Source organism: Oenanthe melanoleuca, chromosome 1A (genome assembly GCF_029582105.1).
Source record: "Oenanthe melanoleuca isolate GR-GAL-2019-014 chromosome 1A, OMel1.0, whole genome shotgun sequence".
NCBI lineage: Eukaryota > Metazoa > Chordata > Aves > Passeriformes > Muscicapidae > Oenanthe > Oenanthe melanoleuca.
Window position 1 is genome coordinate 38,610,116 of NC_079334.1, and position 26,872 is coordinate 38,636,987.

General features: G+C 41.5%; 1 protein-coding gene across 2 annotated transcripts in view; it reads left to right on the forward strand.

The window, feature by feature from the left end:
• The first annotated feature begins 2,021 nt into the window (after nucleotides 1–2,021).
• The window catches only part of WIF1 (WNT inhibitory factor 1), a 34,429-nt gene continuing 9,578 nt past the window's right edge, over nucleotides 2,022–26,872 (forward strand). The window contains exons 1-4 of one of the 2 annotated variants that reach the window (XM_056515352.1): nucleotides 2,022–2,192; nucleotides 2,489–2,628; nucleotides 18,553–18,661; nucleotides 23,998–24,138. In XM_056515352.1, the coding sequence (XP_056371327.1) occupies nucleotides 2,057–2,192; nucleotides 2,489–2,628; nucleotides 18,553–18,661; nucleotides 23,998–24,138 (526 nt within the window). In that variant the 5' untranslated portion in view covers nucleotides 2,022–2,056. The remainder of the gene's footprint in view (nucleotides 2,193–2,488; nucleotides 2,629–18,552; nucleotides 18,662–23,997; nucleotides 24,139–26,872) is intronic. The other variant, XM_056515358.1, reaches the window with a different exon arrangement.

Consider the following 26,872-nt stretch of genomic DNA (forward strand, 5'->3'; position numbering starts at 1 on the left):
CAGGGAACGCGGGGCCGGGCGCTTCCAGCGGCGGCAGCGGGACATCCCGGGGCATGCGGGACATCCCAGCCGCATGCAGCCGGCGTGGGGAGCACAGCGGACTGAGCGAGCTAAAGAAAGTGTTCTACACAAAATAAGTGAGAACTGTAGAATCGCAGAACCTCAGAGTGGTTTGGGCTGGAAGGAAGCTTGAATTATCAAGTTTCAACTCACCTGGCTAGATTGTGTAAAGCTCCATCCATCCTGGTCTCTAGCACTTCCAGGAATGGAGTATCCACAACTTGTCTGGGTAACCTGTACCTCCAGACCCTCACAGTAAAGAATTTATTTCTGATCCAAACTTATCCACTTTGATTTTGAAGCCATTCTCTACCCAATTTGAGATTGAAGCCATTCCCCTTTGCCACATCACTACAGGTACCTGTAGAAATTCCTTCTCCAGGTCTTTTCTAGGCTCCCTCTAGGTACTGGAAAGATGCTCTGAGGTCTCTCTGGAGCCTTGACCAGGATGAACAACCCCAACACTCTCAGCCTGTCTTCATAAGAGAGGTGCTCCAGCCATCTCATCATCTTCATGGCCGTGCTCTGGACTTCATCCAGCAGTCTACATCCTTCCTTTGTTGGGGACCTCACAACTGGATGCACTGTGCCAAGTGGGCTCTCACCAGAGCAGAGTAGAAGGGGAGAGAATCACCTCCCTTGACCTGTTTGTCCCACTACTGAATAACCAAAAAATATCAAATAATCACCAGAGGCATTTCTGTTTACATACACTGACTCCAGATTTTGGAGCCTAAGATTTTTCATCTGGACAAGTTACTAGGGAACATCACTCAATTACATCTGTCTGGAAAAGAAAGGCCAACTTCATGTGGTTGTCCATGACATAGAGAATTCCAGTCCTGGCAGATAGCACTGATGTAACTTTAGCAGTCACACCAACAGGATGAGATGGCACACCAGCAGCATCTAAAGCAGTAATCACAGGGAGAAAATACCCTCCTACTCCTTCCAGAACATTACATACAGACACTTGCGGGTTTGACTCAAACTTTATCTATCCTATTAAGGTTTTACCTTTTGAGGGGAGCGGGGTTATTGGGGTTTTTGTTTGTTTGTTTGTTGGGGTTTTTTTTAAAGATTTCATTTTTCTAATGGAAGAATCCAAAAAATTTAGAAACTATATTTTTTTATTCCTGTAGAAGGCGTGATTCTGTTTAAATAATTTTTTAATAGAAAATCTTTTCAAGCTTTACTAAGTTTCTATATTGAGCCAGTTCCAGTTTCTGTGTAAATGGCAACATTTCAGTGTTTTTAGGTCTCCACTGTTCTCAAGACCTTCGGACAAAAGCCAGGTTAAAGCCTTTTCTTCCTTTATCACATTGCCTCATTTTCCCCGTCGTTTCCTGGTGCTGGGAAGCGTGTCCCTGTGCCACTGTCCAGCTGATGGCTCGCTTGAGAGCCTGACCTGTCCACTTCGCGGCTCCCCGCTGAAGCCACGGCCGCACTGCACCCACCTGCCTTTTGAGTGAGTGATGCTCCCCCCACCTTTGACTCAAACCCCACGTGTGCCAGGGGCACAAACTTTGTTTCTTCACGCGGACTCGAGTATCTCCAGCGACCCATTAGTGACCGTGGCGGTTCCACCTTGACGGCCGGAGTGCCGGGGTGCCCCTGCTGGGAGGGCGAGCGCGGGGAGGAGGGCGGGACGTGTCACGGGTCCCCTGTGACAGAACAGGTGTGGGTCACGGTCCCGGCTCTCTCGGCAGCCCGCAGCCCCGGGCACGGATCGCTGCCCGCCCTCCGCGGCGGGGGAAGGACCGAGCGAGCGCCGCGCTCCCCGCCGCCCGCGGCGCCGCCCGCCGTCCTCCCCGTGCCCGCCCCGCCGGGGCCGCCCCGCGCAGAGCGAGGGAGGGAGCGAGCGAGGGAGCGAGGGAGGGAGGGAGGGAGCGAGCGAGCGAGGGAGGGAGCGAGCGAGGGAGGGAGCGAGCGAGGGAGGGAGGGCGGGCGGCGGGAGCGGCAGCGGAGCGGCGGGCCCGGGCGGGCGGTGCGGGACATGGCCCCGGCGGGGCGGCTGTGCTGCGCCGCGCTGCTCTGCGGAGCGCTCAGCCTCTGCAGCCTGCGCGCCGCGCCGCACCAGCCCGACACGCTCTACTTGTGGATCGACGCCCAGCAAGCGCGGCTGCTCATCGGTAAGCGCGGGTTCCCATCGGTAAGCGCGGGTTCCCATCGGTAAGCGCGGCTGCTCATCGGTAAGCGCGGGTGCCCATCGGTAAGCCCGGATACTCATCGGTAAGCGCGGGTGCCCATCGGTAAGAGCGGGTTCCCATCGGTAAGCCCGGATACTCATCGGTAAGCACGGATGCCCATCGGTAAGCGCGGCTGCTCATCGGTAAGCGCGGCCGCTGCCCCCAGCGCCGGTCGGGGGCCCGCAGTCGAGCCCGGTCCGGCGGGGCTGCAGCACATTGCGCCCCTTTGCCTCCCGCAGGCTTCGAGGAGGACATTCTGATCGTGTCCGAGGGGAAGATGGCCCCGTTCACCCACGACTTTAGGAAAGCCCAGCAGAGGATGCCCGCCATCCCCGTCGGCATCCACGCCATGAACTTCACTTGGCAGGCAACGGGACGGGCAAGTGCCGAGATAGGGCCGCGGCAAGGGGCGGGGGAGGCTCTGTGAACCCGGACAGGTGGCTGAGGAATAGCTGAGGAAACCCTCTCGGAGGCGTGCTGGGGCAGCCCTGGGTGCGGGAGTCCGAGATGGGATGGCTGGGAAGGCGCGTTGGGAAGGGGCTCGGGCTCCGGAGAGCCCGCAGGATGCTGGGGCGTGGGACACAACTCACCGGGAACGCCCCAGGCGCCCATACTGCCGTACGATTTCGTACCGGACGGTAGTTACGTGGATGGAGTTTTCTTTCGACTTTCTTTAGCTTATGGACATATACTACAGGCTCTTCATTGATCTCTATGTACTAAATGTGCAGGCTTAATTTGTAGTTCTAGTAAATAACAATTCTCTTGTAGACGTAATTTTACCAAGTTAAATTGCAAAACCACATAAATCTGCAGTATATTGAATCCTGTTGGATTCTTTTGTTGAAAATGTTAGAATCTGTGACATATTTTTGTGAAGAAACATATGCATGATTCGACACACTGACAACATGTGTTGAATTTGCATAAAGCTGAAACTTGTTAGTGTACATTATCATGGATACAGAAAAAACATGGTGGCATAAAATCCTGGATAAAATTATTTCATTTTTACAATGCTGCACATTGACTTTATACAATAAGAACTTGGTAGAGATGAAACAATATTTACATTTAAATAGTGAACATTGATTGTATAATTCAGCTAATTGCAGCTTCACAAATTTGGTTGTGGTTTTGGTTGTTTGAAAGTATCTACAGGACTTGTTTGGCTTCAAGGTGCTGTCTGACGCCCTCGCAATTTTTGTTGTCCTCACAAAGCCTTTGTGTTTAGGAAGTGCTTCTCCCCTCCTCCAGAGAGGAAGGTGAATGTGGAGAGACAAAACTTACTCACAAAGGCTAAGTGACTTGCTCTAGGTCTTTGGCGTTCCCATCAAGCCTTACAAAGAAAACAACTTTGTGCGCCAAGGGTTGGCATTTAAATACCTAGAAATAATTAGTGTCTTTTGGGACTGTATTTCCTGCTCCATTTCTCTGCCAGCTTCAGTTGCTGTTGATGATAAAACTCTTTTTTGAATGGGTGATCAAGATGTCATTCTCTTGTATTTCTTTCTTGTGCTCTCCTCTCCCTCCTTTGCTGCCTACAGGTAGGTCATTAGGAAAAGGTGGTTCCAACAGTGATTTCACTGAGAAGAGTCACAGGCTTAAAGACAGAATAGGAAAATGTTCTGCTTGATGCAACTTGCAGGATGAAATCTTTTCTGAGCAGCTGAAAAGATGTTTAACCCATTAGTCCTTCTCCTATTTTCTGAATTACTGAATTCCTCTTAGACAAAGCATGATTAGTAAGTGAAATACCTAAATGGTTAAAAAAAATTCTGTGTGTCTCCAAAATTTCCAATATTTTATGAGGGGAGGAAATGAGTACATTTTTACTTTTTTCCAGTGTTCTATTTTGGTTTTAAGTATGCACATTCTTAGAATTTTCCATTAACACATCCAGGGAAGTGCTAAAAACTTGCTACCTTTATTCTGTACTTTTCTGGGAATTTCATACGTCAGGGAAAGGGAAATGAGAAGTGGAAGAGAGGAGAAGAGAAGGAGAGGAAAAGAAGAGAAAGGGCAAAGGGAAGCAAGAAAGGAAGAAGGAAAAGAAATGGAAATGATTACTTTTTGAAAGAAGAAAGGCATTTGAAGTGCTGAAGTACTAGACTGTTTTCTGCAAAATAGCTGTTAACTGGAATATTGTTCCCTACCATGTGGTGGAACTGAAATAATTCTTCTGTGGTACTTGTGCCTTACAGACCTCTTCACCCTGTATCCCACTTGAAATCTGAAGATGTTTCTCTGGGATCCAGGGTTTGGGGGGCTGTCAGTAGTATATGCCTCATCTCCAGGAGTAGCTAGACCCTTTTTGGGTCTACAGCTATTAGGCTTCTCCTGAGTAGGTGCAGGAGGTCCTGTCTATGGCATTACATGGTTCCTAGTCCTGATATCAACAAGATGAGGGAGTGAGAGAGCAGCTGGGTGGGTGTCTGACAGTCAAGGCCAACCCACCACGCCTGGGATCCCCAACAGGGACACCTTAGCATGTGTAAATATCCTGTGGGTAGATCCCATCTACCTGCTCCTGGGATAAATGATGATCCAAGTTTGAGGTGAGCAAATAATCCAACCCAGGGAGTGTCAATGCTTCTCAGTCCTGTGTGGCTGAATATTCTAACTCAAAAATGTCTTGTGAAAGGCACATTTTAAGGACTTGAACATCTGTATTCTGTGTAAACAGAAGTGCTTGAAACTCACTACATTTAGGTGTCATCCTTCTGATGCAGTAGCCTTTGTGTCCTGAGTACCTTTTATGTGAAAAAGATTTTCTTTGATAAGCAAAATAATTTTTGCTAGAAAGCAATAACCAAAGAAAAGCATTTGTTGCTTTTAATTCCTAGTCCATTACTTCTAATTAAATATTAAGAAATATAAGGGGAAACTCAAAATTAAAACGTTTGATGGTGCTGAATATATAGGATTTTTGCCAGTGAAATCAGGATGAGCCAGGGGTGGCAAGAAAGTCAAAGTGCTGCAAAACAGGATTGTCATGTTTCTACCTATAAATAAAGCATAACATTACAGATACTATGTGCTCTTTAGAAAATAAACGTAATCTATGTAAATTGACAGCTACAAAGATTGTTCTTGGAATTGAAAGGTTTAAAAAAGCAAAAATCAGTGATGGTATGTAGTATATAGTATGCATCTATGTAACCACTAGAACTCACTGGTGTCCTTCTTGCTCTTATTCTGGATGATTTTTGCAAAAGAAAATACAATAGCTTTTAGGAGTCTTGTCCTCTGTGGAAGTTTGAGCTAAAAAACTTCCCAGAGATACCCTATCACACTGATTAATGCTGCAACATGTTTTTCTGTGTCCATTAGTGTAAGTTACCAAAGAGTTCAGTGATAGCATCATCTCTACAGCATTGGGAACATATGTCAAGTATTTAATCTCCAAAAACCCAGTATTTATTTTTAACTTTCAGTGGGAATTCTGACAGCTGTAAAATTAAGTTCACATCAGGGAGAGTACTGGTGGGAGAGAATCATACTTAAAAAAAAAAAAAAAAAAAAAAAAAAAAAAGTTGATTATTGCCCAGACAGCAAGTGCTCAGTGACAGGGTAGTAGCCTGGTTGATTTAATAGAAAAGTTGGGAAAAAAAGAAACCAAAAAGCAAGTTGGAATTTTTGTTGTGTAGCATTGTGATCTGATCCACAGAAATAGTCAATCTGGGCCATGACCTGCCCAGGCTGCTTTCTTCCTTTCAGATATGGTAGAACTATTTGTGGTCAGATGACCACATCAAAAAGATGCCCACCTCTGAGAAAGAGGGAATGTATGCCTTCAGTGCATTTTCTAGCATCATTCTATATTGTAAAATGAAGGTCAGAAATGCTGTGTAGTTAATAACTCCTGGAGGCTAGTTCTGATCTCAGCAATGTCACCATCAGCCCTGAATAGCTCAGCTGAGTTCTCTGAAATTCTCTTATATTGCTGAGATGTACCCTGACCATAAAGATAAAATGGAATATCCAGCTATGCTAGGAAAAGATCTGTTTCCTCTCTCAGAGGAAAGCTAACAGACCACCAATTTGAAGGCATCAGTGGTGCAATAAGGTGCTCCAGTCAAATATGGCTATTTCCCTCATAAACTAAAGAAACCAAAAAGTATTGAATTTCAAAACCTAATTCTTCAAAGGAAACTTTTCTTCAAAGAAACTGCTGAATTTTTTGTAAGTATCTTATTTGTAACCAGTCATTACAGTGATGCTTTTCATCTTAAAAAATCTCTAATATGAAAAATTTAGGAGATTTTTTCCAATAAAAGTATGGCTCTTCTCGAAGTTTGGTCAAGGTAATTGTTTAAACTCACACTCTTGAGATTTTCAGTGGTACCTTCACTGCACTTTCATGTCACCAAACCAGGGAAATGCTTTGTTTTCTGTCCTCTGTACCAAAACTTCCATGTGGAATGTGAACATATTTACATACTGTGAGCATGATTTTTAGACAGGGGTTTCTCATATCAAGAGCACAGCTCCAAACCTTTAACATTTAGATTCTGCTCAGCTGTGGTATTTTGCATCTCAGTGTTGTAGACATGCCACCAGGGATCAAAGTAATACTGTAGAGATCCCACTTTCTTAGTAAAGCAGGCATGTGCCAGCCATCTGTTCTATCTGCTGATAGAAAACAGCAGTAAAGTTTCTCAAAGTTTTGCCAAGAAGAAAATGGGGGATTTATTGCTCAGCAGAGATGAGTTACAAGGCACCTTGTAGTGTAAGCTGCATCTGGTCTCCATAGTAATTTACATGGCATATGTGTAAACTACACAATTATTCTTTTTTACACAGCAGTGTAAACCTGTGTTAAGCAAACAGTTCTTCAAGATTTTCATTGTTTATAGTTTCTATAAATAATCCATTTTTAACAAAAAAAAAAGCTAAAGTAATAAAATATTTTACTACTTTTACAGTAGTGGTTACAATTACACCATAACTGTTGAAAAGCATTGGAACTAACAAGGACACTTCAAGACTACATTTTGTAAAAATGTACAGATTTCACTCCCTGTGTTACTAGCAATTTTTCTAGAAATAGAAAATCCAGGCTTTGCTTTTGTGTTGCTTTCCTCTGTGTTTCTTTCCTGTTTGTGGAAGTGAAAATGTTTTCTGGCAACATCACTTCTTTTTACATATAGTTTCACAGGTATATTCTCAGTGGTCTAAAGTTAATACCATTAACAAGTCATGCTGTAGAGAAAGAACTAAAATGAGAACTAACTGAACTAACTGGAAGAATTTTTCATGGATCTCACATTTTCTCTTGCTTTCACACTTTCCAGAGAGGTTTTTTTGGGGTAGCTGCAACTATTATTGACTTGATTCTAGCCAGGTGGATCATATACCTACAAAACAAATATAAGAAACCACATTCTTCCTAGGGCATGCAGGTATGTGAGGAATATGGTATACCCCAAAGTTTTCAAAACTGATATGTAGTAGATATTTTCATCACGTTGAACAGAATTTCAAGACCTGAATATCTTAGCTCAGAACAATGAGTTCCAGATTATTATTTTTAAAGTTTTCAAGAAAATGCATCTCAAAACCTCTTCTGTTTTGCCTTCCTATGGGTTTACACTTGGCTTGTTAGGATTTGTTCTTTTATTTGCCTTTTTTCTGTACAAATTTCACCATCTGAAAAATTCTACTTTACTTGTGCTAGTCTTTTACCATGCTGGATTTTTTTGTTTTGCTGGGAGGTTTTTGTTTGCTTGTTGGCTTTTTGACAGTTTATTTGTGGCCAAGCTCTTCGCTGTAGCCCAGACAGGGTGGAAATGTAATACCCGCCTGGACTGGCTGGCAGGGCTGTGCCTGATGCAGCCCAGGCCATCAGCACTGCCTCCCACCTCTCACAGCAAAGCAGCAACCCAAAATCTGTCCCCAAAAAAGTAATATAAATAAAGCAAAGACACTGATACTGTTGTACAGAGGCACTAGGAGGCTTTACCCAGCTGTGGTACCTGAAGCCCACCACAGTATGTGGAATCTTAGTCTGTTCACAGAACACCTTAGCAATGGCTTGCAAAGATTTGGGGTGGATATTTTTTCCTCCCCAGCCACACAACAAGAAAACTCCTGGGGTTTTTTGCATCTGGAATGAAAGTTTGCTTTGTTTTCCAACCAGCTGGTGGAGTCCATCTTTTTTTGGCCATACATGGAAAAATAGGCAATTACCTTTGAGCTGCTTCAGCACTTGCTGTCATCAGTATCAAATACTTCAATAAATAACTCAAAGACCAAACACTGCTTTCAGAGCTGGTCCCACAAATCCTCTGAAGTTATCCCTTTGCCTGGATAAAAAGCTGTCTAAACCCAGCTGATCCTAAAGGAAATAAATATGTCTGACATCAAACTTGGCAATTTCTCAACCTCAGGTTCTGGCCCATCACCAGGCAAAATAAACTCCCCAAGCAGCAGCCCCCTAAAGAGAAGATCTGTCACCAGCTCTGAACACTGAAGCACAGAAACCAGCAGCAAGAGCCAGAGAGCCAACCTCTGCAATGACAGCTGTCCAGAGAAGCAGAGGGCAGGCTCTTGGACCATCCTGAGAACAGAGCTTTCAGTACTGTGATTATGAACCTCATTTTTCCTCAGAACCCATGGAAGACATGGACAAATCACAACTTGTTGATGAGCAGAAGTTAAGCTCTCCCTGCAACATTTTCTACTTGCCCTCAACTTGCAAATGTGTGAATATTGATATAGCCAATGGGAATCTGAGACTTAAAACCCCATGGGCAAATAATCAAGTCCACTGAACACCTTCAGTGAGGAGTACAAGTACCAACTTCAACCTGTTGCTTTTGAACTGCCACAAACACTGGTCCCATTTTGCCAAATTTGAGCTTTAGCCAGTTCTCTTTCTTGCAGAGGTTTTGGGAAATAAATTATGTTGTTGAAACAGAGTCTATTTGAGTAACCAGGTTGAAACAAATTTATTTTCCCGTTGGGAAGCCAGAGATACATAAAGTTTTTGCAAGCAGCTCTGTGGCTGCAATATTCTGGAGACTGTCAGGGAGAACAGGCAGGTTGCACAGCAGAGCACACAGTCAGGGAGGAAGAAAAAGCAAAATATACTTATCTTGGTCTGTAATCATGAGCAATAGACTATATACATAGACATATTAAGAGCTGAGAATTAATTTGGCAGTTACCTTGATTGATATTTTTGGTTTGGTTTTTTTGTTTGTTTGTTTGTTCTGGCTTTTCTTTCTTACCTCCTTCCATCCAGTTTTGCACAAGAACCTCTATTTACATTGCATAGGCCTGATCTGATTTCTGTACTGGCAAGGGAGGGGAGCTGAAAGCTTGTAACCCAACATGTTGATTCCCTCTGATCAGACCTGTGACGTGTTGGTATTAGATACAGGGTGGAGCAGCTTATACTGATCCTTAAAGGCAAAAATTAGAAGCCTTCATCACATCAAACCAAGGCTGGCTTGGGGTAATTGGGGAATCTCCAGCAGCCTGTGACTCCAGCAGAAATTAGGGATTGTCAACGTATCTGGAATGTAAGAGAGTGGCAAAAAGAAAATTTGGTCCCAGCCTGCAAGAGCAGAACAGATTTATCATAGACATTCATCAAGGAATAAATTACATCTCTGATCTTAGCAAAACTCTTGAATCCCAAATGGGACAGTTGTTTTATAGCAGAGTGCAGACTTCTGCTGTCATTAGATTCCTGCTTGTTTTATCACAGGAAAATTTGGGCTTGTGGAGGCCCACACATTTATTTCTGAGGCTGCTGTCCCTCTTGCATTTTCTCTAATAAAAATCAGGTTGTGGTCTCTGCAAAAGATTATTCTAGGAAACTTACAGCTGCTGGCCCTCCCTGTCAGGATTTAGACTGATACAGAATAGGTCACATTATCTAGAATTTAAAAAAAAAAAAAAACACAACAGAGGGATGCAGCTTTCCCAAAATAAACTTCCTGATTTTCTTAATAGGACTTATTCCTGCAACTGTGTTTAAAAGGTTCATCTGGAAGCTCAGCTTGATCCTGTGTCAAGTCAGCAGAATCCAGCCTTTGTGAGGATGGCTATGCTGCACCCAGGGAGGGAAAGAAAGGTGGTTCAAGACAGCAGGAAAGGCAGATTCTAGCTGGGCTGAACTTTCTTCTGTGCTGGTCTCTGCCCTTTGATTTGAGGGTGCAGGAAGTTAAGGATGATTTTTAAACAAGGTACTTTGTTTAAATGATGGGAAATACACTGGACCTCAGCTCTAAATGCTGGACCTGTGAGGCTGGTACTGTAACCCAGGGATGAAGATGTGCTGACCCTGCCTACAGAAACAGCCCAGAAGACAGAAAAGCAGTTTGCAGAACCTGTTCAGTTTCCCATTAGAAACAGGGGATAGGATTACACTTCCTTGCTTTGAATAATTCAGGGTATAGTTATGGAGGACAGAACCATGTGGAAGGCTGTAGAGTACATGGAAATATGGCAGCACTATACATCCACTTAGCAGAGTCTTCATTCAGTAGAAAAATCAGTGTGATTTAGGTACAACAGCAAACACACAAGTTCCTTTTCAGATACACGTAGCAAACTCTTGGTAGTGAATTTAGTTCTTGTTTCACAGTTGTGTCTAGAATTTGCTTTGATCAATGACAGCCTGTGAAACAAGAAAAAAATCACTCTGAATTTTCACCAAAAAAGGAATTTGAAAATCCATGCAGTAGGTATTAAAAGAGAGCAGTGTTAAGGAAGTCTTTCCTAATGACTTGTCAGAAGGGAGTTGAATTTTTGCAACTTTTTGAATTTTAAGCACTTGTCTTCCTGTAAAATAAGGCTGAAGACCAGTATCTGTTGGGCAACAAATAAAGAAACTCTCAGTCAGAGGTGCTGCAAACTTTCTGTCACACTGGTACACAAAAGTGGAGACATTCCTCTTTGAAACCCTTGAAGGACTCCAGTCAGACAGAAGCTTCTGTGAGATTTCATAACTTTTGAGAAAGTTCACTGCTTATGTTTTGAAGAGAGATATTTATATTTGTTATACAGGAGTGCCAGTTAAAGCCAAGATTGAAACACATGGACTCAATAAAGGCCAATTTTGTGACCTTTGCTGTTTGCCACGCTTTTAACTTGTGTAAGTAATTGATTACACTTTCATGAGATCATAATCAGAAGGTTGTTTTTTGGTAATGGTGTGCTAGAGGAGCTTTATCCTCAACTTCAAAGCTATTCTGTGAGGCTTAAGAACAAAGGGTTGGGAGTTTGAAGCGTGGCCAAAATGAATCTGTATGCATTATCCATGTTTAGTACCATTCAAGAGGTGGATTAGCTTATTCTTCATCTGTGAGCTTTCCCTCATTATAACAGATGAGCCACCATCTCTGTGGTTTACATTTGTGCTTTTAGAACTATTCTAACTAAACTAAATATAGTGTCTGTTCAGATCCCCATCATAACTAAGATGAATACTTGCTAGTGCAATCACTTCCCTAATTGTAAAGGTTTTATTGAAATTATTTTATGTTCTCTGTGAAGAATTTTCAGGGTAATTATTAATTATCAATAAATCTATCCAAAGCCTGAAACTGTAAATTGGCTATAATCTAAAGATGCCCTCCCAGGATCAACCAATCAAGCTATTCACTTACTTTTCAAGCTGTAAGGGGAGAAAATAACCCTGTGGGTTTTTCTCAGTGTAGACAGAGCCACATAGAAGTGTTGCAGGTGGCAGTGGCAGACCTGCAAAGACTTGTTTTCTTAGGAAGCAACCTCATGAGACAGTATTTTGTATTTTTTTTTCTCTAAGGGAAGTAATAATTTTCTTCTTTCTTATTAGCTTTGGGAGCTGGGTATTTTGAATGTCTGTGATAATGAAATGTCCACCAGAGAGAGCACTAATCTTCTCCTGGCTGAACAAAGAATGCATTAGCCCTTGCTGTGCTGGAACAAGAACTAGCTTGTCAGAATAGCCTTTATCAATTTTCAGGATACCAGAGCAATATGTTTTGTTTAATATTTGAAGACAGCAAAGGCTCATGTATCTTCTACTTACTTTAAATCTGAATTCTTAATGTATTTCTCTTTTTGGCATACTGTTTGCTTCTCTCCTCTTGCCCAGAGCAGAATTATCTAATTTTCATCTGTAAGATATAAGAGAAAACAACTTAAAGGAAGCTCGTGCATCAGGCTTGGTTCATGCAGATAAATATCATTCCTAGCTAGAAATTTTCAAGGTGTAACTAATTTTATGTGCATATTTGTCAAAACCTTAGTGATTTTGTCTTACTTCAGATTAATTTTTTTCAAAAGTAATCCTAGTGAAGGTGTACTAAAATGCATCACAGAAAATGAGTCAAACAAACAGAAAAAGGTGTAAATATGGGAAGTTGTGCTATTTTGCTTTCTTTGTTTCCAAATAAAGCAAGACAGAGGAGTGAGAAACTCCCAGACTTTTGTCACTGAGGAGCTGTAAATTTGTTGTGTCTGTTTTAAAATGCTGTGCATGCCACACGCCTTTGTGTCTGTGCTTGTCCTGAACCTGGAGGCTGCTGTGCCTCTGTTTGCACACAGGCTGCCCTGCAGGGCTCTGCCCTGGTGGAACAGCCCCACTGTCCCCACTGCAGGTACCTGCTGCATCAGGGGGTTGCCTCTGATCTAAACCAAAACCCTGTTGTCATTAGCAGGCTAATGGTGGACAGGAGTGTGTGCTAGGCTTTTATTTGTCCCTCTGTCTCAGGAGCCTGCTTGTACGGCACAATGATGACTTTCAGAGTTAATGCTCTGCTGGTATACTTGGATTTTTCTTTTTCACCTCTGTTCCTCTCAAACCCCAGTCTTTCCAGCAAAAAAAGCTTTCTAGCAAGCTTTTCAGCTTCCAGTCTGAGATTGGTTTCAAATGACTGCTTCAAATGCTAGAGTGCCTCCAGAGCCCAGGGTATGGTGAGAGAAAATATTTGCTCAAAATGACTGAGTAGCTTCCCTGTTTCCCATGTCTCCCAAAGAGCAGACAACTGCCAGAAACAATGCTAAATATAATCTAAACCTATTATGTTGTGACCTCACTAAGCTTCTTGACAGTGATTTTTTCATATAACTTATCTTTATAGAAATTATTTTCTCATTATTTGGAGGAAGTGGGGATGTGTTCTGCAAAGATTTCAGTCCATCTCCCCAGTGCAAAGCATTCCTGGAAGCCTGTAATGTCACCTTTCAAAATCTGAGGCTTCTTTTGAAAACAAACAATAAATCTCACATCCTCAATTTCATAAATCATTCTGTTGGAGGATCTGATCTGCCATCCACAGCTGAATGCCACAGGAGACATTAAGCACCAGTTAGTCATCTTGTGTTGGCAAAATCAGAGAGTTTTATACCATTCCTCTAAAACCATTAAAACCACAAGTAGTTATTGTTGAAAGTTTCATGCAGGGATGCACTCTATTGTTTAAAAAGTCTTCCTTCTTGTGCACGGATTTTCTTCAGTCTGCCACGATTTCCTTAATGTGAAGAAAGCAGGCATAGAAAGAGGCTCTAAGATTTGTGAGCATTTCACCACAGCATTGTCTAATTACTACTGTCACATAATGTATTTTTCTTTGAGATTGCCTGTTTCTCTGAGTTCTAGCTTGTGTCCTTTTTTTTATTTCTTTAAAACACCAAATATCTCTATTCCTATTTTTGTGTGCATCTCTGTTTTTTTAACCCTGCTGCTTCAGTCTATTCCCATACCCTTAGCAGCTGATACTGGAAGACAGGTTATCCTGTTTTCTGTGTAAACTGATTTTCTTAGGGCAGGTTTCAGTATTGCTTCATGTTGTTGGGCATGTCTCCCATTTTAGGTCTACCTCTTGAAGCTGACAGCAAGTTTCTGAGTGTTACACTGAGGTGTGAAAGATGGTTTACCCACTCTGTGACAGGACCAATTAATGGGCTCTATGCCTAGCACAAAAATAGGCAGTCTGCAGGCAGGCACTTTATTATCTGCTGGTCTAAGGAAACCCCATTATGTTGCTCATTACAGCAGTGTCTAGACTGCACTGCAGTAACACAATGTTCACATATATGTACATATTCCTACTCTGGCCAGGCTCCTTCAATAGCCTGGTATGCAGAGTACAGATAATCTTTGTTGGAATTCATCTCACTTTGCTTCATGCTTCATCTTGGAACACAGAACAACTTCTCTGACCTAATGCAGTTAATATCTTGGAGAAGCAGTGGTCCATGCTGTAAACACCTAACAAACACATACACTGTCTCACTTTGTGACTTTATTTATGGCATATGCAGCTGTGAGCATCTGCTATGGATAATGCAGGGAGAATCTTCCAGTGTGTGCATAGCCAGAAATATTAATGGATCTGGGATAAAAAGGAACTTCTTTGATGTGTTTTTTTCTTTAAATATAGAAAATTGGCATTAAGATGTATTTGTCATTTAATTGATAACAGAACATTCAGCATTGATCTCTTTAAAATCATGACAAGAAAACGTAGTTAATTTCTTACATCTACTTCCAAAGCTAACATATATTTGCTTCTTAATTAGAAAGGGTGCAGATTTCATTAGGTTATTGAACCATGACATACAACAGTTCAAGCTATTCTGCTTTGCTTTAGGTACTAAAATTCTATGTGTATCACATAAAATGAAGAAAACATAGGGCATATTATCATGAATTCTTTGATTAAACATGAAAGAAAAAACAGGCAGAAACAACATGGCATCTGAATGATAAAATAACTTTAATGCAATAGATCTTGAACCAAGGAAGGGAGATCTGTAGGAATTTTAACTGTATATCATTTAAAACCAAACTGCCGACAGATGTTTGCTACAATACTTGTTAGAGGGCTTCATTATTTTTATACCCTTTTAAATTCCTCTGATTTATAGAAAACAGCCATTCAGTGTCCATAAAAGTTAATCCCAACCAAGGAATTATTTGCCTAAAGTGAAATTTCCTCTCTCTGCTGAGGGCTTTACCCACATGGGAAGCTGTTAAAGGGCAGCTGCTTGGGGCTACCTGCTGCCTGAAAGCACCAACTCCCCAGACTGTTCACACAAGGTCTGCAGGGGTCCTTGCCTCAGTTTCTGAGGATATCAAAGATTTTCTGCAGAAGTAAAGCTTACTCTTCCTCAGGTGCTTCCTGAAGTAAGCCAAAAGCCCTTTGTCCATACAAAGTGTGCAATTGTCAATGATCAGCAATTTCACGCAAACCCCATTTTCCTCACCACCTCTGACAACACCATTCCTCTAAGATATAGCTTCACTACTGAATTTAGACCTTTACATACCAGAGAGTTCATAGGCTGCCTTTAAAAAGAATCGAAACAAAACACAAAAAACATGAGAGTGCCTTTATCATAAAAAAGGGATCACAGATTGTGGATTTTTCCCTTTATCTGCCAACAATATCCAAGCAAATTTCGTTTTCACTACCAGGTCATTCACAATGACCACTTACAGCATAAATTATGGTAGTCACTAGACAATATTTTAATTGCACAGACCTATATCTTCAATTAACCATCATCACTAAATTTCATGGTAGGCTGGAGCATGGTAAATATTTGCTGAGTGCATGTTGTTTGCTTTTCAGTCATGATGACTAATGCAAGTTAATTGGCAATCAACTCCAATTACAGTAGGACAATACTGGAGACTCAATGTAGGGCTTGTGTCAAGACAGATTTTCTCCAAATAGATAGGATTTATGGCAGTCAAATCATGTTTTAGATTCACAGATTTGAGGAGTTAAACTGCTCTGCTTTACTGTGCAGCCTCTCTAGACTGGGATTTTTGTATATAACTTTTATGTCAAAATTTAACCAACTCAGCCCAGCACACATGATTTGCAAACATCCTCTGCAGCACATGCCTTTGAAGTTATGCTACCTGAGCTCTGAGATACTATCATTTCAGTTTCTGTCAGCTCAGCAGATGTACAACCCTATGCAGAGAAATGGTGAGAGCAGTTATCTCTCCCCAGTGCAGTATGTGCCTTTCCTCCTGAGCAGCCTGTTGTTTGTGCAGTATCTCTCCCCATCTCTTCAAGGTGCCATCAGGACACAGTCCTGCCTCAGGCACTGACTGCTGCTACACCTCTGCCCTGCTCACAGGAATTAATTCCTTGAGCAGTGCTGGGTATTGTGGCTCATCCAGCAATGGGTCCCTTTTCCACAGGGAGCTTTCTTTTCTTCTTTACCCTTAGGCTCTGGAAAATTTGCTCTAGAAAAATGTGATTCCAGTCCTTTTCCTACAAATTTGGAATCTGGCTCACAAACTGACCTTCTACAACAGTGTGTCTGGAATGGAAATACAGGAGTGGAGCTATTTGGTCTAGTTACCAGTTGTTGTTTACCAGAATAGTAAGAACATAATGTTTTAATATCCCAGGTCATAACTCATTATGACCTGGTTTAGATACAACCAAACATCAAAGCTAACCAATGATAAACAGACAGTGGAGCCTTGACTCACTCACTGCACTATTCTATAGATGTGTGGAGACATATAATTATTTTTCTGAACCAAAGTTTTATTTGAAAACAAAAATGTTCACAATCTGACTTTACGGCTTGTTTTCATATTTTGGCATGGTATATTGTATTGGAAAAAAATGTCTTTAATTAAAAGCAGCATTTTGAATGTTACCCCAGACTCCATTTCTCATCTCTGGTTTTACTGCTTCTCTCCATGTCCTGTCTCCCTCACACATTTACTCCATGTGTTTAAAACACTTAAAACCTTTCATTGTTTCCTGCCCTATTGTTTTGCTAGTCCTCCTCCGAGGTCTCTGTGCCGACACAACACCCTCTGAAGATTGTCCATGTAGAGTGTGGCCCCTCATGTACCTCCTCTCTGTTGTGGGGTTGCCTTGCTGTACCTACAGAGCAAGAGGATGTGCTGCCAGGGCTGATCAGGAATTTCATAACAACCTTTCTACCCAGGGCATGAGTTCTTTTCTGGTGTCATCAAGAGCTAAAGGGAGATGGTCTCTCCCACCCTGCCAGGGCTTCTGCTCAAGTTAGCAGAGCACAGAATCACAGAAGGGCTGAGGCTGATCTGAGACCAGACAGTCTGACCTCAGGATGATCTAGTCCACCCCTATGTTCAAGCAGTGTCATCTAGAGACACTTGTTCAGGACTGTGTTGAGTTGGGTTTTGAACATCCTTGCAAAGAGAGGCTCTACTTGCCTCTTTGGACAACCCCTGCCAGTGCTCAGTCACTCACACATTAAAAAGGTGTTTTCTCAGTTTCTAACAGAGTGTTCTGTATTGTGCCTATTGCCTACTGTCCTGTCACTGATCACCACCATGCAGAGCCTGGGTTCATCTTCTTTATAACCTCCTATCAGCTATTTATACTCATTGATTAGATCCCCCATCAGCCTTCTCCAGGCTGAATACTCCCAGCTCTCTCAGCCTCTCCCTGTACACCAGACACTCCAGTCTCTTGATAGTTTTTTGTGGCCCTTCACTGGCCTCACTCCACCAAGCCTATGCCCTTCTTGTACTAGGGAACCAGGATATTACAGGAGAAAAAGGACCTTGTTCTGGCAAGGACATGGACAGACATCTTATAGACATAAACTAGCTATCATTTATGAGCCCAAATTTTGGCTTTAATCTCTCTTTGCTGCAGTGTTTTATCTAAAAGATAGACAGAACAGTGCTGTCTGCTGTCAGTGACCAGGTGGAAACACATTTCTGCCAGTGCCCATGCTAAGGTCTCAAGTACTTACCTGAGACCAGCAGATGGAATTACCTGTAATTCCTGTAATGCTTCATGGTAAGTGAGATGCCACAATTTAACATAAAAGTTTCATTTCCACTTGCTCTGCAGGCCAGCAGTGGAAGCTTAGTGACTGGCTAAAGTGCATACATCTCAGGTGTATGTGGTGTGTCCAGCCATGCTGCAGACAGGCAGGTCCAGGCTCACCAGTCAGTTCCAGGAGGATTCTGCCCAAAAAACAGCTTTAAAAATGAGTTAGTGCTCCAATATTCTCTTTGTTGTCTGCCAGATGAACAGTGTGGGTTGTAAAAAATATTTTCTCTGCATAACATTTGTCCACTATATGCATGCCATTTCCCTTGCTGATATGCTGCATATTACTGTATGGTCACTTGAAATCTATGAAATAAAAGGAAATTACCTGAAAATTATGTTTAGATGAAGAAGCACTCAGGAAAATTATAGAAACTAATCCAGTGAATGGCATAATGAAAAGTATAGTATTTTTCTGCTGTAGTTTATGTGCTCAATAGCTTGCTTCTGTGAATACAATTAAAATAAATATATATTTTTCATTTATTTTGTCATAGGCTGAATACTACTATGAATTCCTGTCTTTGCACTCTTTGGATAAAGGCATAATGGCTGATCCAACTATAAATATTCCCCTGCTTGGAACAGTTCCTCATAAAGCATCAGGTTTGTACTGTTGATAATATAAATTTTGTTTCTGTAAAAAATATTCTACAGCCAGTAAAGTCTAAATATTTCATTATGAATTGTAGTTCTGAAGTTTATTGCCTAAAGCAATGCTTGCCACAGTGCTTGGCACTGAACAGTTTGTAATTGTCTTGCCTAAGTACAGCAGCATATTTTGTCTGAGCCAAGACACATGAAGCTTTTATGTGTAGATAAATCAGCAGAAACTTGTGCAAAATTATTGCATAAAATCCATGAATGCTATTACGTAAGTTGCATAACTTTTGGAAAACAAATTCTTTGATCACTGTCAGGAAAGTAATCAAATTACTCTGTTTCTCAGAGGCTGCAGTTTGTGGATGTTTTGCTTTCATTTGGGGTCATCATGTATTCAGCTCAAAGACACAAGTTATAGTTTAGGATATGATCATTTATAATTTGTCCTTTAGTTGTGCATTCTTAATCCTTCACTGGGATTTACAGCTCCACAGCAGAGGCTGAACCCAAGCCAATGCAAGTGCTCCAGAAATACCACGGTAGGTAGTGAGCTGATTTGAATAGAAAAGCCTTCCATGAAACATTATTGAATCTGGTTGGCTCTGAAGTGGATGAATAACTGTTCATGTCATATGTTTCAGGGTTCATATGTAGTAGACTCTGGTAGGAAGGCAGAAATGCATATCTTGATGACAGCACTGTCTCAATGATTGTCATTTCCTAAATTGCCTTAGCCAATCTGTGGAATAAATGTGGGAAATAAATTGGTAATGAAACAGGAGGATTGGACTGCAAATGAAGCACTGATATACAAGTTTTCACCTTTGATGAGTCTTTATTGGTTCTCTCTTTTTCAGTGGATAAATTCTGAAAGTTTGTGTATAATATTCTCAATTTTCAGTTTGCAGTCGATTGGCATTGAAGTAATGTTTCAATACAACTTTTTGCCATGATGCCTGGAACTTAGCTTGAATGATTGGTCTCTCCATTCAGTGTGGATTGAAGGAGTGGTATTAAAAATAGATTTGGGTGAAAGGTGCTATGATATTTGTACCACAACTGCTGCAATTGAGTTGGTTCCAAGCCCAATAAATATCAAAGATGCTTAAAAGCAACTTAAAAGTCATAAAGGCCAAGTTCGTGTTAGTGGTGGGACACTACTACAATGGTGGGTTTTTTACACTGCCTGTTAGCTGGCCAAAATTAGCCAAGTAGTCCTAAGTAAATACATGCTAGAATGATAGTGATTATTTCTACTTTGTAGTTATTGCTATAACTTAAATGTTGACAAAACAGAGTTGACAAACCTAGTTCGCCTGGATCTACTGCATTACCAAAGCATTTTTCTGTACATACAGATGTCAGAAGAAATTCAACCACAAGCTTGTATTTAGTAACAAATCAACAGTTGGTATTTTTTGAAAAAGTGTTTTAGCCCAAAGACAATTCATTGTCCTTAAAGACAATTAAGGAGAAATAAAAGGGGCAAGACAATTACAGTAAAACATGAGCATGGGAAACAAGAATGAGGATTAACAGATACCTTATTCAGAGTTAATTGAACCCAGTGGTTTTATAAAAATCAGTGGACTCTTGAAGATCCTTTGAGGATATTTGTCTCCAAGTAAGGCATATGAACTGCTTTAGAGCTGTGGGGCCTCTCTAACCTGACCTCTGGAAGAACAAAAGGAGGACAAGCATATGTGATACTTCTGTTTACCCTCTCAGCTGTTACTACCTTCAGCTTGGAGGATTTCCTTCGTCTTAAGTGGTTTGTCTATTTTATAAGCCCACATGGGTTATAGATCTCTCTTTCCAGCTCTTCTCCAGGCTCTCCTTGAGTCCATATCATCTTCTGTTATCTCCAATCACCTTGGCAAGGTGTTCATTGCCATCTGTTGCATGAAGATCCCTCTCCTGTTGTTTCAAGTCTGGCTGCCACAGCTTCATCTGATGGGCCTTGCACTGGTAGAGACAGTAGTCAATCTATATTGTTCATCCAATCCATGTTTTTGTACACACCTATTATGTATCCCTTGATTTTTTTTCTCTTTGCCAGACTGAAGAGTCATAACCCACTCAATTGCTCCTCATTGGGCGCAGCCTTGTCCTTCTCTAAGCTTTCTCTAATTTGATGCGTCCTGACATGAGGTACCAAACTCTTGGAATTTAGGTGAGATTTAGAACATCTATATTCCTTAGACTTATTTGAAAAACCCATTCCCAAGTCCCAGAATTGGTACCTGATTCAGTGCTCACAAAATGGATATTGTTACACCTGGTAAGAAGTTAAGAAGGCTGTAGAAGATGCTTTTCAGTGGGAGCTTAAAAAGCAAAGACTGCTCAATTTGTGCAAAAGAAGATATTTGGGAGGAGTGTGGACACCTGCCCGATGACAAGCAGCTGGCTGCCCATTTCTGCCTGCAGGGAAAAGCCTGTGAAGGACCAGTGGTTCAGTCTGAGGTTAGCAAGTTCAAAACAAAGTGAATCAGTGGCAGTGAGTCTGAGGCAGTGATTAACATCTTGAACCCCACACTCAGAGTGGTAAACACAGCTATAGGTCTGTGCCCAGAAGCAATGCAGTGGCCTGTGGCTGAGAAAGGGCTGTCCCCTGAGTGGCCTGGGCTGGCCCCTGCTGTCCCTGTCTGACCCAGGCAGTGCAGTGCTGCTGCAGGCTGGTGTGACCAGGCTGCTGACAGGGCTACTTTGTGCATTCCATGCAGCCCCCAGAGGCCACCAGCCAGGCTCAGGACACCTTCTCTCCCTGCCACTGCTGGTGTTGAGACATTAAAACATGGGTGCTGAGCATCCAAAGGTGCTGAAAATCTCTCCAAGCTCAGTGGCAGAAATCAGAGCCTTCTCTGAGTGCAGCACCATCTCTGCTCTCTCTGCCATGCTGGCAGAGTGACAGTGGGTGCAGGGCTGTGGATGGGCTCCCACTCCTCTCCAGACCTTTCATGACTGCTTCTACTGAGATTGGTCATTCAGAGATGTCCCTTAAGCAGTCCCACTTGAGACTGAAGGTGGTTTTTGTTGTTAGCCTTGGCATATTTTCTTAGTGAAGAAGGTAGTTGCTTGTAAACTTGAAGGGCTTGCAGACATACAGACATACTCTCAGCCTGCTTCTACTGAAGACAATTTAGAGAATCTCAGTTTCCTAGCAGAGGGAAAAGGCATGACCTCCCAGAAAAAGGTATTAAATCTGCATCTTCTGCATCCTAGGAGAGCTTTCTAATTACTACCTAAAATTAAATTAGGTTTAAGTCACTAGGTTTCCTTAGGTTCCTTTTCAAATTAGTTAAACTTTCTTTGCTCTGTTAGAGCCCTCTGCTCTGCAGCCCTGGATGCAAGTGCTCCAAAAGACACAGAAATGTTTGTGTGCAGGGGAGGCTGTTTTCTGGCCTGGTGGGGAGAGGATGGTTAAAAGAAAGAAGCCCATATCTGTGATTCCCTCTCCTTGTTTTTAGCCAGGGATGGACAAATGTAAACTTCATCCTGTATTTGGGAAGCAAGGACCAGAGCTGAGGTTTGCCCTGCTGCAGCCCTGGTCAGCACTGTGGTGGGCCACGGGAGCTCATGGCTGTGCTTTTTGATGCAAGGGACTTCTCTCTGTGCTTTGGTTTGACTGTGGTGCTGTTGGTAGGTACCTAGCCTTATTCAAACAGACATAAAAATGCAAAGATTCAGGAAAAGCTTAGGGGCTTTATTTCAACTCTGAACCACCACAGAGTTCAGCCAGGTGGTTTCTGCTCACAGGAGGGCCCTTTACTCCGTATCTGTGTGCCTAGCTGTTCAGACACATGGTAAGTAAATTTAGCTGCTCCCAGAGTAGGCAGTTCTGGAATAAAAGGTTTATGATCTGTGGCCTTGTACTCTAGGGGTACATTGCTGGGTTTTTCCCCAGGCTTTTAAACCACAGCCAGATCTCAGGGGAGTTCAGGGCTTGCTATGAATTCAATGAAATATAGAAACTGATACAGTGCTGTCATTTACAGTCTGCCACATCTTCCTCCTCATTGCAATTTGTTCAACTAAAACACTTCCCAATCCAAGCACTGATTTCCTGCACTTATGCAATAAGGAGGTTACTACAGTTTAAGAGGTTCACAGCATTTAAAATGTATTCTTAAATAATCAACTGTAAGTTTCCTTCTTGCCACATGGTTTCATTGTTTTGATCTTTGCAAAGGTTGGTGCAAAAGCTCTTGGACTGTATAATTGCTTTAGAATGAGAACTGCAAGTGACCTTTCAGTTTGTAGGACTTACCAGAGGCAGAATGGGTTTCAGCAATACAATATTCTGTATTTTACCAGGGCACCAAATAACAAAAATGGCCAAATTATGGCTTGCAAAATTTTTGTATCAAACTATCTAAACCAACCCAAATGTAGGGCTTCTAGCTCTGTATTTCATTTGGAAACATCAGCTTCAGAAGAAAGGAATAAACAACTTCTATTAGTTGGATTTGACTTATAAAGCAGCTAAGAAGAGCCAATTTTGAAGAAAAGAGATAAAATCGTTTCATCTGAAGATTATTTAAGATCTCTTGTGACAATGACAGCAGAGAATTCCATAGTTCTGAGGTTACCTGGCTTACTTCATCATTAAGATACTCCAGATTTACTGGCCTTAATTAGTAGCTTAAACTCTTTTTATTTCAAAAGAGCTTGAATACTTTTCCAGGAAAGTCAGTGTCCAAATGTCACTATGCTTAACTGGTTCTGTCAGAGTGAGGTGTCTATGTCATCTTTTTAAAAAATGCACCCATGATCATACTTTTCAAATGTACCATTTTGTCAGCACTTTATGGAGTAAGTTTTGGTTAGATCAATATCTTATTTAGGTATGAATTGCAACATCCAAACCAGAAAAATTTATCTAAAGTAACTTTTTTTCCCAAAATATATGTCTTTACAGAAGTCATATGACAGCATAGAAAATTTAGACTCAGAAGTGAGCACTTCAACTCAGAAAATTAAAAGGAGGCTTACAGCTTGTTTTTATATATCCTTAGATACCTCCTCATGAATAATTTACTCATCTGCAAGGAAAGTATGGTTGTGTTAAGATTACTGTCTGTGCTATAGACTCTTGGGGTTATTTCAGCAAGTGAGCACAAGCTCTTCTCCTGTGCTGCTGTACTTCTAACCCTGGAGACATCTCTGAATTAAAGGGATCTGTGTGTCTCTGTGTTACAAGTTTTCTTCAATGGCATTCCTCCAAAGCTTAAATACAACTATAGCATTTTATTTTTTTTTAGTATTTAAATGTATGCTTTTATATGTTTATGTATATGTGCATGTAAATGTAAGTATTATTGGTATTATTGTCCTTTCAGTTGTTCAGGTTGGATTTCCTTGCCTCGGAAAACAAGATGGGGTGGCTGCATTTGAAGTGAACGTGATCATAATGAATTCAGAAGGCAATATTATTCTCCAGACCCCTCAGAATGCCATCTTCTTTAAAACCTGTCAGCAAGGTAACACTGAAGAAAACACGCTGGAATGCTGTTAGACCAGGTCACCTAACTGTCTTATGCTTCATTTAGGATAAGAGCTAGAGAGGATGGAAATAAAGCAGTCACACAATGTGTAGCAATCATGGTGAATTCCAGGCTTTCTGGCTCTGTGTGCATTTGCTGATCATTTACTACATGTTTACTGAGCCTTTTCCTACTGAACTCCCTTAGCAGACTGGGTTGGAGACGTTTCTCCTTCCTTCTGTTCACTGCTCATCACATGAAGGACATTGATAAAGATGTATCATATGAAAAACCCCTGTTGGCAAACAATTACAGGTGTTTGGAGGAGAGCTAGTTCTGTGAAACCAGGCTGAGGTTAATGTCTGGCACATCATCTGGGGACCTGACCTTCTGGGATCTATAGTGGAGACACTGGTATCAATTAATGCTGTCAGTGCCTTAGTTCCAACTTGGTGTCTTTAGTTCCCTAAATCTCAAACTTGTGCATCCAAACTGAATACAAAAGTCTTAAATCAGAAAATCTCTGCAAAGCTTGGCTTTGCCTTCTCTGTAGCTCAGGAGCAACCTCTTGGCTTTTGATACAGGTAAATGGTGGAAGTTGGTGTTTCAGTACTTCCAGCTGTCAAGCAGTAAGCACACAGAGGACATGCTGGTAGAAGAAGAGCACTGTGAAGTTATTGCAGTGTTTGCTTGGAAAGGAACTGAGGTGTTTGCTTGTTAATCAACTGATCTATGAACCATAAGCTCTATTTAATAAGACTTTCTGAATTAATTTGATACACCACAAACAACTATCATTGTCACTTTAAGCTGAGGCTATGGAAATTGAAAAATCAGTGTCTAAGATAAGATAATTATCCCATATCATGTGCAATTGTATCAAATTAACCCCATGACAGGGCTGATGTACAAAGAACAAATTTTTATTCTCCTACTAAATCTTCGTTCACAGTCCCACCTTTTCTTCTCTGCACTATTTTCTCTGAGATAATTGGCTGTAGTGTGGCTTCAAAGAGTGAGCAGCAGGAGCAAGAGCTGTTTATTCTTTGAAACCTCACTATGCCCAAATAGGAAAGCTGCTTGTCTCCTTTGAAGCCTTACTGCTGCCAATTAGCCCAGGGAAAGTGGAGGAGGGGGAGAAGAAGTGGGCAGAGAAACAGGAAGAAAAATGGAGCCTTAAAGGACACAAAATCAGTCAGTTGTCATGTGTGAAGCTGTGTGTCCAGTGTAATACAGCACAAAGCTTTTCCTGTATTTTTATTTTCAGTTCAGTTCAAAGATACTGAATTCAATAAACTTTGGAAATAGCATTGATGTATTCTAATAGGGACAGCAGATTTACAGGACAGTATTTTGGAAAATAGTGGCTTAAAGAGGAAGGGCATTAAACTCAGTTTAATAGTAGCATTCATCCAAGTTATCATTTCTGTGTTATTATTTGTTGTTACCATTTTTATATGAATTGTAATATCTAACAGTTTAGTAGTATTGCATCATATGACCTCTTAAGAAACCTGGGGTTGATTATTGTCCCTGTCCTTTGTTCCTGGAGCCAGCTGAGAGACACAAGGAAGATTTTCCCTACTCTAGAGACATGAAGAGGAGGAGCTTTCTCTCACCATCTTTCCACTGGAAAACTCCCATTCCTGCCCTGTGTCTAGTAAGGTGGACACAGCAATGTTTTGGGACAGGTGCTGAGAAGGACAAGAATGTCTTTAGCAGTTGCTGTTAAAGTAGCTGTGAGTTTCCTTCCTCAGAAAGATATCAGACATGGTGAAGAGCTCCTGTCAGAGCCCTAGTCATAGTTTCCAGTTATCCTTGGCCATACAAAGGCCCCAGCTGAGGAAGAGAGGGGAGCAAGGGAACAATTTTGTGGATAAGAGAGGACTTGTTATGGCTAAGATGTGATCACAAAGAAAAAATATATGCTTTTGTATTTTTCTTCTTGAAATAGTATGTATGTAAGCATGCTTTTTTTTGGTAATGAATAGCAGCTCTGCATTTGAGTACAAAGAAAGAAGCATTCCCAGAGTCCTGGAATATAGTGTTACATATATATATATATATATATATATATAATACAGTAGGACCAAAAAACCTTCACTACAATTACTACAACTGCAAACAGCTTTACTTTTAAGGCATATCATTTTACCTCAGAGGTTTTGAACCTTCTCACTTGGAATGTCACACAACAGAGCATCAAGATGAGGAGGTTGTGCCTACCACTGATCCCTACTGATATTAGTTTTTCCTGTGGGAATAAGCAGTCTCTCCTGCCTGCCTTATTCTCTGTGAGGGATCTGGGGAGGTATTTTTGAGTAATTGTTTTTCTACCCAGCAGCCCTTTTTGATGGTGTTCCATAGGGCTTGATTTAGTTTGCTTCTTGTTTGATGAACTCTGATGTTTGGAGGATGGTGGGGCACCCAGAAGTATCTCTCATCCTTGTACAATCCTGCCAGTGTTGCCAAATTCTTTTACATATTTGATCAGTAATTGAGATATGAATGAGAGTTGATGATGATACAGAATTATTGTGCAGGAGTGCTTTCATCTTCCTTTCTGGCCTTCTTCCACTTAGCCTTCATGCTCACTCTTTCATGTGAACACAGATTTCATCATTGTCACCTCAGTAGTAACAGATGTGGTAATTAAAGCAATGCAAGTTACAGTGATGTCTACTTCAGGCTGCAGAAATCAAAACTGGTCCTGCACACTAAGGGTAGGTCT